Consider the following 12134-nt stretch of genomic DNA (forward strand, 5'->3'; position numbering starts at 1 on the left):
GAAGCAGCCACATCCTTTTTCAGGCTCATAGGAAAGCCTGGGGGAAAATTATGGCTTTTTTATTGATTAGCAAAGAGGTGCTGCGTGCACATGAGATCCAAGGGACGATTTCCAAATCTCTTTCAGGCTGCATACCCCCATAATGGTCACGTCTGAACTATGCCACTGCGGTTTGTTCCAGTAACCATTGCTTACTGTGACTTGAACCAATGCACTGCTGCACGATTTAGATTAATTACGGACGCCCTGACTGAGAGAGGTACTGATCTGATCGTGGGGAAGCCCTGGACTGGACAGGAGAATGAGGCTCCAGCCCAGGAAATCCCTCCTCCAGCTACGAGGGCCCTGCCCAGAAGCGGGTGGCTGTGTCCAGACTGGGAAAGGAAGGGGGCAGGACGTAGACCACCCCTTTTCTTTGGGGCTTTTGCCCTTGATGGAGAGCAGAGGGGCTTCCTCTGGGCAAAAGCCCCCGGGGTCCTTGGCTTGAGAAACCGGCCTGCCTGGGCCGCTGCCAGGAGGGTCAGGATTGCAGTCTGACTGGGATGCTGGGAACTCTCAGAACCAGGGGAAAAGACGCATTTCGTGCATTGAAAGATATCGTTGTTTTTGCGAGAACTTTGTAGCAAGTGAGAGAGAGAGTTTGTTTTCACTGAACTTTCTGTTGCCCCCCCCAGCTGGTACCGAGACTCCTGGTACCAGTAGCTGCATCTCCCTGCCCACCTACCCCAGCCTCCCCTCCGCATTCAGGCATCGCTACGTCCCTTTCTTCAAAGGTAAGGCCCCGGAGTGCCCTCTGTGGTGTGGTGCCTGTGGACATCTCCCGCTGTGTGCTTCATGCCTTGTGTGTCTGCATGTGCCTGTGTGGCGTATTTTTTCTCCTAACCTTTGTGAGTCCTTTCTCACTTTAACTTCCAGCCCAGGCCCTCCACGAGAACAGAATGGTTACAGAAGGCAAAACTTTTTAAAATTTATAAACCATATTGCATTATTTCAAACATGTTTTGTCAATGTTTGAGTAACCCCCCCAAAAAAAAAATCCCTCATGGAAATAAGGAGACTTTGCAGGATCAGACCCAGAATTTGTGTGGGGATTTGGAAAACCTGCTAGGAGGAGGATGCTGACGCAGAGATCTCTTTCCGTTCATCGGTGCAGCATCGCGGAGACTGTTTCGGCCTCCGTGCGTCTCCGCCGGTTGCTGTGGGCCGAAGGGACTTGGCTCGCTTCCTTTAGAGACTGAACGACCAGGAAGAGGGATGTCAGTGCTCAGGACCAAACACAAGGGGGAGGGGCCTTTGAGACCCCAGGTGACCTCAGCCAAATGCAGGAGGAGGAGGAGGAGGAGCTGGGCTAGGAATGCCCTGAGGCTGGGTGGGCAGCCGTCTGCCTAGAGGAGGAGAAAGCCACAGGCAGCCTCTGGGATCCCAGAACCAAAGCGGGTCCCAGAAGCTCTTCCCGTGATCCCTGCATCCGATCTGCCAGGGGACCCTGCCAAGGGGTGGCCTTCCCAAGAGGGTCGCTGCCCTGTGGCCCTTTCCCTTTGAGGCGCACTAAGCGCCCTTCTCCCACCAGCTGCCCCTTGCTGGTGCCTCCTTCAGTGCCCCCTCTTATTGCTGATGAGCCACCCTGGACCTGGAAACAGGAGTGCAAGAATGGAGGGGGCAAAATGGGTACCAGGTCAGAGAAAGAAAACTTTGCTGAAAGTGGTTTCCACCGGCCCCTTCCCTCCCCCCCCCACATCCTGACCCTGATTGACACACTCACGTGTGGCTGGGTCCTCCGTGGTCTGAGTTTCTTTCTGGCAGCCGTGAAACTGCAGAGGACCATCAGCTGCAGGCCGCTCACCTCTTATCCAACATAGCAAGTTATTTCGCACAGAGAAGCAACTGCGATGATGCTGCACCTTGTGCTTTTTTGCTCCGTCCGGGGGAGGCCTTTGCGGGCCCCCTGAAGACCCCACTTGAAAAGAGCCAGGAGAGAAGCCATTGCTGGTCCCATCAGAGGTGGGGGGGCACTGAGTTGGGCAGCCGAGTGGTGGGGCCGGCATGCCTGAAAGGCCGAGCAGAGTAGCCAAAGGGGAGGGGGCTTTTTTGAGCGAGGTGGAGAGAGAGCTGTCCAGAGGGCTCAAATGCTGCGGGGGTGGGGTCTTCCAGACTTTGCCTGGTGAAACAGAGGATGAGGATCAAGGGATCGCCCTCGCATCGGCCTAGAATGATGGATTCCTTTCAGATGTTCGAGGGGAACCAGCAGGAGTAGCCAGCCCTTCTGGCGATGGTGTTTTGGCCCTGTGAATCCATGACTTGATAGTCCAACATCTTCATTAACTGGAGAGATAGTTTTGAGACCGATTTGAGCTTTTTGGCCACAGAATCGTGAGCCAGGGCTGAAATATGAGTCCCAAAGTGTTTTACGTAAATATTTGTTGGATTAACGAGTTATTTGAAAGCAGCTTTTTTTTTCCATTGAATTTTATCTATTTTGCTTGCCATTTTTTGTTTTATATGCTTTTTCTTTTCCTTTCCTTTTCCATTTTTGTGCTCTTCCCCTTGGAGGCAGTGAAAGTGGCCGGAGCACCCCAAGCTTATCCCTCTGCTCAGACAGCAGATCTGCGTCCTCTCTCTACCAACAGGCACCCAAACATTTTCATATTCCAGGTAGGATTCGTGACTCCTTCCTCACCTTCCCTTGGGGCCATCGGCAGCCTTTTACAGGCCGATAGGTGCGCTGCTGGGTAGGGAGAGGCAGAACGGAGAAGATGCGGACCTTGTGTAAGATCTAAGATAGATTCTTTTTAGAATAAGTGGCATGTGGCTGTGGAACCATCTGTTCAGCAACCCTCTCACTGGTGGAAAAAAAGCCCTTTTAGAAGCATCTGCAGAAAAAAAAATTCTCCAGCATCTCTTCCTTTGCTAACAAGGAGTAAAAAACAGAGAAGTCCTGGAGTTTGCAGATTCCCCAGTTGAGGTCACCGGTGTCCCAAGATGGGTCTGGACAGGAGAATTCCACCTCCCTCTCTCCTCTCCCTCCTGGGTCTCTCCCTCACAGGGGAAAGAGGGAGGGAAGGAAGGAAGGAAGGGAGAGAGGAAGGAAGGAAAGGGAGGGAGGAAGGGAGGGAGAGAGGGAGGGAGAGAGGGAGGGAATGTAGGGAACTCATTAGAGATTCCTCCTCTCGTCAGTTTTGGCTTGACTCATAACTGGCTACGTTTAAAGGAAGAAATGGAGAAAAAGAGTTGCCCACAAATTTCAGCTCAGCCCATTTGAATTTAATTCTTCTAAGAATGAGGGAGACTTCAGGAGTCAAGTTTTAAAAACGGCCTTTCGTGGTAAAAGACGTGAGGGTTAATTGGAGAAACCCAGGCCTTAAGATAAAAAGGGAAGCGCTGTGAAGGGAAGGCGGAGGGCGGCCAGGTCCTCCTGCTGGGAAGAGAGTGGGGCTGCTCCCCCAGCGTTGGCGCCCTTGCTTGAGATGTGTGGGGAACAGGTTGGGGGGGGGGCTTCCAAACAGAGAAATCCTGTTTCCATTGCTTGTTTTTTTTTCTTTTCTTTTTTTCTTTCCTTTTCCTCAGAGACTGGAATAAAAGATAACATCTATAGGAAACCCCCCATCTACCGACAGCATGGTACAGTCTGCTTTGCTCAGCTGCCCTTTCCCCTCCCTGGCACACACACACACACACACACACACACACACACGGACAGCACCCCTCTGGAGTTTTGCTGGCCGGCCCCCGCCTGGATCTGGCTGCCCTGCTTTTCAGGATGGGTCTCCGGACCGCCACGCAGGGCCCCTCAATCCGAGCAGCCTCTGGCTTCTGGGGCACCTGAAGAGCTGCTGCCTGGCTTTGGGGGGGGGGAGGGGCTTCGTCCAGGCGGAAGGCTTGGCTCTGCAGCCCTGCTTTTCTGGAGCCCCCCTCCCCCCCCAGGGGAAGCCCTCCCGAAGCGCTTCCTGGCGCTTCCACGAGCATCCGTGCCGGCCCTGGCAGCCCTGGGCAAGTTGCCTCCCCTTTCTGCCTCTTGCCCCTCCTTCCTGGTGAGTCCTTGCAGGAAGCAGCTGGTCGTCTTCAACTCCTGAGGGATAGCAGGACAGGATCAAAATGTCTTATTCAAGAAAACGTTAGCATAAGGAAACGCGGGCATAAATTTCTGTCCTGAAGGCGTGGCAGCGTACCTAGAGCTCACTTCTTCAACGAGGGTTTGCAGTTGCTCTGCCGCCTTGCGAGCGTGTCTGGATGTAATTGTGTGCAGGGTGGGTTCTACGGGCGAGAAAACGTCTCCTCGAGGGCATTCGACTTGTGCAGGAGGGTGCAGCCACCTTTTTAAATGGAAAGAAAAAGTGAGCACCACTGGATTTCAGGCTGGATACGGCAAAACCAAGAACGTTTTGTCTGCAGAGACAGTTCCAGATGGTTCTCGGCTGACCTTGCTGGCTTCTGATCATCCTCCCGTTTCAGTTTCTGGATCAGAATAGCTTTGAGCTCCCAGGACAGACAGCGCCTGTCAGGCTGGAATTGGCCAGGTCACTTGAGATGAACGTCGTTTCTAGAGAACAAGCAGGCCACGGCTGTTTGGCAGTACTTAAATATCGACCAAACAAGCTTTTTAGAAACTCTTTGTTAGCTATTTTTTGACATTTTATTGTCACTCAGGCTTTCCGTCTGGACGAAGTGCATCTCAGAAAATCAGGCACAATGTTTCCAGTCTGGGCAGGTTAGAATGACTAGAAGGTGCCACCGTTTGGAAATTGCCAGCCGCCACGTGACGTGAACACCCAGCGATAGGGATAGAGATCTCTGTGACCTGCCCTGCATCTCTCCCTCCTGGAGGGAGGCAAACTGGCCGGTCCGCCTCCGTTTCTTGCCCCTCGTCCGACCCGCGGGGCCTTCGGACGTGGGTCCTGAGGGCGGGCAGGCTGTTTGAGCTTCAATTTAGTGGTGCGTTGGGAGGGAGCGTCATCACTTTTCCAAGGCCCCAGCCCCACACTCGGCGCGATCCCGTCTCGTGGTGAAGGTCCCCTCTTCAGTGGGGTGGTAAACGGCCCCTAGGAGCAAGAGCCGATTGGGCCCCTGCAAAACTCCCCCCCTCCCCCCAAATGTGCCACCAGGTCAGTCAGGTGCTGCACAGTGAGGCTGAGCGACCTGTGTGGAGGAAGGGCCTCACGTCTGCAGTTGCAGGGACATCCCTTGCTGGAGAAGTGAGGGGGGAGGGGGCAGTGGCGGGGGCCGGGAGGGGGTGTGAAATGAGCTTGTCTGCCACTCAGGAGGAAACCGAGCATCATCCCCACGTTTCTCCTTTGGGCCAAGTGCCTCCCCGGCAGGGAACCATCCCACACACATCCCCTGTCTCAGCAGGGATTCCACCAGCTTTCCTCCTCCTCCTCCTCCTCCTCCTCCTCCTCCTCCTCCTCCTCCGGGACCCCTTCCCACCTTTTCACCCCCTCCCATCTGTTGGGGCAGAGGGAGAAATTTAAAATCAGGCCTTTTTCTTTTACCTTGGACATTTTTTTATTGTCTAGCCTCAAGAAAATCCGATGGCGAAGGGAATTCCGATCAAGACAGCAAGAAGGTAAATTTCAGTGACATCCAGTGAGGATTTCCAGTAGCAGAAGAGCCCTCTTTTGCAGTCCAGTGCTGCAATAAAATGTCTTCCTTCTCCAATGCTCGGCCCTTCCCTTTCCCACGTCCACCGGGGTCCTGCCCCTCTCCGACCCGCTGATGCCCGAGGGAGGACGGAGCTTTCTCCCTAAACCACCGGCCGGATCCCCAACAGGCCCTCCTGAAGGGCGATGCAGGCCTGGGGGGGGCATCCGAAAAGGAGAGCAGCCACCCCCATCCGCCCTTCCGATCGATAGAAATCGATTGTCCCCTTGGTAGAAACCGCTTTAAAGCTGGAGGAGAAATGCAGCTTCCTTGGTTCACCTAGAGAGCCCCCCCTGAGGTGACCGGAACGTGCAAGGTTTCTGAGGTGGGAGGGACGTTGTTTCTGGCAGTTGAAGTCCAGCTGGCTGACTCTGAAAGGGGACCTGGATTTTAGAAGTAACTCTCCCGACCTGGATACTCAGTCGCTGCCTCAGAGCCCCGGGACAGAGCGGCAACTTCAGCGGCTGCACAGCAACACCAGCTGCACCTTCCTACGTGAGTAGCCGGGGGCTGCCAGGCCTGGGCCGGGGGCTGCCGGCCCTTCCGGGTGGTCCAGAGCAGGGAACCAAAAGGGCACAGCTGCGAACGGGCTCCTCTGGAATAGAATAGAATAGAGCTGGAAGGGATCCTGGAGGTCTTCTAGTCCAGCCCACTGCTTCTGTGTCTCCCACAGGGCTCCCCTATTCCAAATCGGCTTCTCTCCCCGACTACGGAAAGCACGGCTTGCGGCAGCACGTAGGTGGTGGACGTGACAGCGCCGGAGCCGGGTGGAGGATGGAGCGAGTCCCGGCCCTTCGCCACGGCCCCTTTTGTGTTGCACGGCCCGTTGGGGCCTCCCCTCGGCTGCCATCATTGTTGGGGGTCTTTGGCCCCTTCCCCTAAACTCCCCCAATCCTCTCCCCCCCCCCCGGTTTTCAGCAGCCTTTTGAGAGCCTGCAGACTGCACTTTGCTTTGGGCCTCCTCCCGACTGGCAGAGACGGACACGGGGTCTCCTGGAAAAACCTCCTGGCACACGCCGGCCCTGCCTCCTCCTCCCCTCCCCTCCCCAGGATAGCAGAATTGGGGGGATTGTTATTGTTATTAATTTGCCATCACAGAGGGTTTTATTTCATTAGTCAACATTGAGCCAAGAGCTAAGCCCAGTTTCATTTAGGGTTAGTCCTCGGAGTTACGGCCACATACGGGATCAGAATGTATCAAAATGGGTTTTTTTATTTTTGACTAGTTTTTTTTGAGGGAAAAGAAGACGTTTCGCTTCCTATCCCGGAAGCTTCCTCAGTTCTGTTGGATGGTGTGTGGGAGATGGGAAGGCAGTTACTGACAGTCAAAATTCATTCACTCAAAGATCAGAATTTCCATCGCCAAGCGATGTGATTGTTGTAAGATGCAACGTCATGTGACTGCTTCTCTTAGCAACGGCAATCACTCCCGATGGCCGTCATTAAGCAAATTCTGCTGGTCGTTAGCCAGGGAGCCACTCCGACGCAAGTCGTTGATGGGCTTGCTCCACAATCCTCTCAAAATGGGCCTGGCAAATAACCTGTTGATGCCCGCAGTGTGTGTGTGTGTGTGTGAGAGAGAGAGAGAGAGAGAACTTGTGTAGGAATTGACTTCTACGCAAGCCTTTCCCCTTCCCCCCCCCCACACACACAGACACACATCAAATCTTCCTTTCTCTCCTAGGCCGCAGCTGAGGACCCGGAGGACTCGGAGGCCGCCTGGGGCAAGAGAGGTACTTAGTCCGCCCCACCCTCCCTTGGGGGGGCAGCAGGAGGGGTGAAGGGGGCTTTTCCCCACTGGATGGATGCTGCAACCCACAAATCGGGCTCCACAAAAGCCACCATCAACACAAACTGGGGCCACTCCGGCTATACGGGACAGATGGGAACTGCCATGCTTTAGGGGGGGTCAGTCGAGGCCGGCCTCTGGCTCCCGATTAGACCCCCTCGCTTGGCCAGGCAGGCCCTCTGTCCCTCTGGCTCCGGAAGCACACACCTGTTTCCCCCCCTCCCCTCCCCTGGCGGTGCCGCCCTGAAGCTCCCCCTCAGCCTCGCTTCCTCCGTGCACTCGCTTAGCGTCCAGCCTTTCCCGTAAAGTTTCCTTTCGCCCTGAAACTTGGGGCGAGAAAGGAGCTGGTCTCTACTAATGCGGGGATGGACCTGAGCTGGCCAGGCCGGAGGAGAGGGTCAAGAGGTCCCTGTGCACCTGTCCGGCCAGCCCCCTCGCACCCGCTCACTGCCCGATGCAGGACCAGCCCTTGCTCTGCCCCAAAGGGACCCCCACACTCCACCAAGGGGGCTGCGGCAGCTGTCCTGCCCCCAGGCAAACCAGGGCAGCTCCTACCTCCCTCCCTCCTTCCTGCGATGGGCAAAGCCCCCCCCTCGGGGGGTCTCCCCGCATCCTTGCTTTCCCCCAGAGAAAACAGGAGATTGCAGAAAGAGACACACTATTCTAGCTGAACCTACACTGATTTATTTATTTTTCTTTGTCTTTTGCAGAATACAAGGTAAGGAAAGCTACTAAAGACACCAAAGCATGTTGAAACTCAGCCTTTTCGTCCCAAAGGTTGACTCCTTTCTTCTTCTTTACTCCGTGTAAAAACTGAGCAAGTATGTACATCTCTCTAAAAATGGCCGCCAAGAGCCCGTTTTTCCAGGAATCAGACTTTCCCCCTTCCCTCCCAGATCTATCCGTACGAAACCCTCATTGTCACCAACCGAGTTCGGGTAAAGCTACCAAAGGACGTGGACAGAGCCAGACTGGAGGTAAGAGAGGATGGCGCGGTAACCCTGGAGATTAATTGCAAATACGAAACGTAGCAAACCCATCTCACAGAACTTCCAAAATTGGTTTTAGGTCGATAGATTTCATTTTCTTTTCTCACACTGGCGAAGAAGTTGTAAAGCTACAGCTTTGTAGCTGTTCTGAAGAGGGCCAGATTAGAAGAGAGTCTTTTGTGTGGTTTGAGAATCTGCACCTGATCTAAATAACTACACGTTTTGATGGTCTCCTCTCCCATTTAAACATTTCAAGACCTAAACTTGCTAAAAAAGAACCCACCGCTAGAGGACTTTTTTTACTAGGACTACATTTCAAGAATCGATGTTTTTAAATGTTAATAATGGTGCAATTTCACAGGCTGTGCCATTGCCTGAATGGTGACAGCCTTGAGCTGTCCTTGCAGAGGTTCGGTATTATTTGCCAGCTCTTTGTTAATTTGAAGAACTGTGAAAAGTGACTAAATGATTAAAATTCCAGTGAACCTTATAAATGTAGGTCTCTCTCTCTCTCTCTCTCTCACACACACACACACACACACAAACACACACACAAAGTAGAATTCCTGTAAGAAAACAGAATAAAGAGTTGAACCTGCAATAGATGAATGAGATTTATCTGCAAGCTCAACAGATTAAATTAAATTCTGTAGAGGACATAGCCATGTCTCTTCTGCTGTTGTTTTTTTATTTATTTGTTGCAAGATTTAAAAAAGAAGAGAAATAGAAAAAGAAAGCAACAAAAACATTTAACAAACATTCAGTATAATTTTTGAAAACATTGAACTTAGCCCACAGAAGATACGGTTGATCCATCTTTCTGCTCCATCAGGGGAAGGAGAGGCCAGATCCCCGGTGAAGGAGCCCCCTGCTCCGTAAATCCATCCTTTGTAGCGCAGTGGTCCACCCCAAACCTCAGCCGGGTGGGCTCGGCCCTGGCAGGGCACGGCGGGGCATCGCCTGCTACTCTCCCGAGGGCTTAAGAGACGGAAGGCGGAAGGCAGAGCATTCCCAGAAGTTTCCCCCTGCACAGCACTCTGCCCTCAGCTCCAGGCAGCCTTGGGGGCTCTGAGGCCTTGTGGAGAACCGTCTCCACCACCTGAAGGCGCCTCTGCTCAACGCCTGGCTTAGACCCTCCCAGAATCGCCTTCTAGACTATCAGGCTGAAATTGGTGGTCCATGTGACTGAAATTCCAGCATGTAATTCAAGAATACCTTCGCATCTTGGAAGTTCTCTCTCTCTCTCTCTCTCTCTCTCTCTCTCTCTCTCTCTCTCTCTCTCTCTCTCTCTCTCTCTCTCTCTCTCTCTCTCTCTCTCTCTCTCTCTCTCTCTCTCTCTCTCTCTCTCTCTCTGTGTGTGTGTGTGTGTGTGTGTAAGAGAGAAAGAGACTGCATTACAGTCAGTGAGGGATTCCCAAATTGACTAAGGTTGTGTGGGTACTTTGATAAGTATGTGGTAGAAATGGATGTTTCCAAAGCGTTCAAATAAGTCTTCCAAGGGCCTGTTTGTGAGCCAAAAGTTTTCCTCCCTCCCTCCCCTCCTCCCTCCCTCCCTCCCTCCCTGCCTTCCTCCATCCCTCCCCTCCTTCCTTCCTTCCTTCCTTCCTTCCTCCCTCCCTCCCTCCCTGCCTTCCAATTTCTACAGGCAGCTTCCTCCGTAGCTCGGGGGATTCTTCCGGTACCATCTGGCCTAAGAAAGCCTTCTTAACTGAATCTGCTGTTCTTGCTCTGTAGACAGAAGTTGTGGGTTGATCCACAACATCTCAGTCCCTTGGTTTCTGGTCTGCCGCGTAACGTGGATTTTGCCTCTCTTTGAAGTACTTACCGTGTCCATTCTCTGTCTCCAAGCACCACCTCTCCAACGAGGAATTCCAGGAGGTCTTCAAAATGAGCATGGAACAATTTGAACGACTTGCACTTTGGAAACGCAACGAGCTGAAGAAAAAAGCTTTGCTTTTCTAGCCTGCCCGGAACTAAGAGAAACGTGCTTGACGTAGGCCAGCTCCATCCTTCCTTCCGCCACCTGTGCGCACCTGCGACTCACCTCATCGCGCTTCACTGTATTTGGGCAGAGAAACAGACCCCGCGGGAGGCCCGGCTTGCCCTTGCTCCCCCCCCTCTGGCCAGCTCATTAAAGGGTGTGACAATCTCGCTTCCAGTTATTGCTTTATTCCTTGCTTGCCGCAAAGGCTAAACCAAACCCGATAATCTCAGATAGCAAAGAAAGAACCAACATTTTGACCAAAGCAAAATACTCGGCTACTGTTTGGCCTCTACATGTTTGGACTTGTGAGCAGACCCTGTGCAAAGTCAGAGTTGATGAAAGAGGGAGGGGGCATCCCCCAGGGAGCAAAATAAAATAAAGCCAGTGTGAAAATGGTCAAAGAAAAGCATCAGAGAAACTCACTTTTGCCAATGATTGTGTGTGACACCTTTTTAGAAATAAAATAAGAGCAAATCTACACTGTAACATTGTGAAATCTAATTTTCTCACATGCCAACCAGTATTTCAGACTCAAAGTACTGTAAAAAACAAAACAAAAAAAATATTACAACTAGACTGTAACGTAAACGTGTCCAGATTGGCAAAATACAATTCTTCTTAGCTGTACTTTTATTTCAAACATGTGAAATGTTTGCATTTGTGGAACAAAATTCTCCTAAATTTAAATTCTAGGGATTATATAGTAATTCTGTATTTACAAATAATAGTGCATTCTGGTGTGGAAAAAGTCATCTGGCTGTGCAATCCTGGCTGTGTGTCCTCCTGTTTTGCTCCACCGTTTCACACTGACACAAAACGTGTAATTTTCTGACACACACGTCAGCATCCCCATTAAATGTCTTGTTTGGTAACCGACCGGTCTCCGGGTCATCTTCCCCTCGCCTGGTGGGGTTGCTCTAGGCAGGGAAAGGAGCTCCATGTTTGGCCCAAGGACATACACAGAGAGAGAGAGAGAGCCTCGTGGAAGAGCTTGGTCCTGACCTCCACTTTCCCGCATAAGGAGCTTTGCGCCTGGCAGGATCAGGTGGGGAGGCCCGACTGGGGCTGCCTTCCCACCCCTGCTCCCAACTGATCCCTTTGGATGCTGGAGGTGACATCCCAAGGAACCATCACAAATAAAACCAATTCCTTGCATAATTGGGTGGGAACAGGGCTCTCGTGGGGACCCAGTGAAAAAGTTGGTGAAAACCCTGAACCCTGAACAAACATTGCTTTGATGCTCAGAGAACCCTTGATTAAACAAAAGTCCCTCGGGAGATAGGGCGGGATATAAGTCCCATTAATAAATAAATAAATAAAATCCAAAAGGCAGATATAACTGAATGTGTAGAATGGAGACCCGAGTCACGATTGGAAAATGACAATTGAAAGATAAAGATAGCATTTGTTGAAAAGGAACCAGCTTGGGGTTGGTGAACTTAGTCCATGCTCTTGAGCAGTAGCTCTCATCTGGGCAAGGGGGGGCTGGAAACTGTCAATCTGGCTGCCTGATCCAGAGAGAGATTCAAGCAGAGAACCCCCCCTTCCCGTTGTTGTTTTTTCCTCCCATGGGGTTTTGTGGGAGGGAGAAATGCCCAGTGACTCTTGGCTTCTAAGCAAACCGGGGAGGTGAGACATGCCAAACGCCACAAATGCAGGATTTCTATTTTATTTTAGCTTTCTTTCAAAACTTCTTTTTTAATAAAGCACGTGTGCTGTTGTCATTTTGGGAGAGATT

The 12134-nt window shown here is 52.1% G+C and overlaps 1 protein-coding gene across 2 annotated transcripts in view; it reads left to right on the forward strand.

The window, feature by feature from the left end:
- The window catches only part of ABLIM2 (actin binding LIM protein family member 2), a 37247-nt gene extending 25916 nt beyond the window's left edge, over positions 1-11331 (forward strand). The window contains exons 12-20 of one of the 2 annotated variants that reach the window (XM_081333214.1): positions 675-773; positions 2551-2652; positions 3565-3618; positions 5511-5560; positions 5985-6129; positions 6308-6369; positions 7319-7367; positions 8134-8400; positions 10261-11331. In XM_081333214.1, coding sequence (XP_081189340.1) covers positions 675-773; positions 2551-2652; positions 3565-3618; positions 5511-5560; positions 5985-6129; positions 6308-6369; positions 7319-7367; positions 8134-8177 — 605 coding nt within the window. In that variant the 3' untranslated portion in view covers positions 8178-8400; positions 10261-11331. The remainder of the gene's footprint in view (positions 1-674; positions 774-2550; positions 2653-3564; positions 3619-5510; positions 5561-5984; positions 6130-6307; positions 6370-7318; positions 7368-8133; positions 8401-10260) is intronic. The other variant, XM_081333215.1, reaches the window with a different exon arrangement.
- The last annotated feature ends 803 nt before the right edge of the window (positions 11332-12134 follow it).

Source organism: Vipera berus (genome assembly GCF_964194415.1).
Source record: "Vipera berus genome assembly, chromosome: 7".
In the NCBI taxonomy this organism is placed as follows: domain Eukaryota; kingdom Metazoa; phylum Chordata; class Lepidosauria; order Squamata; family Viperidae; genus Vipera; species Vipera berus.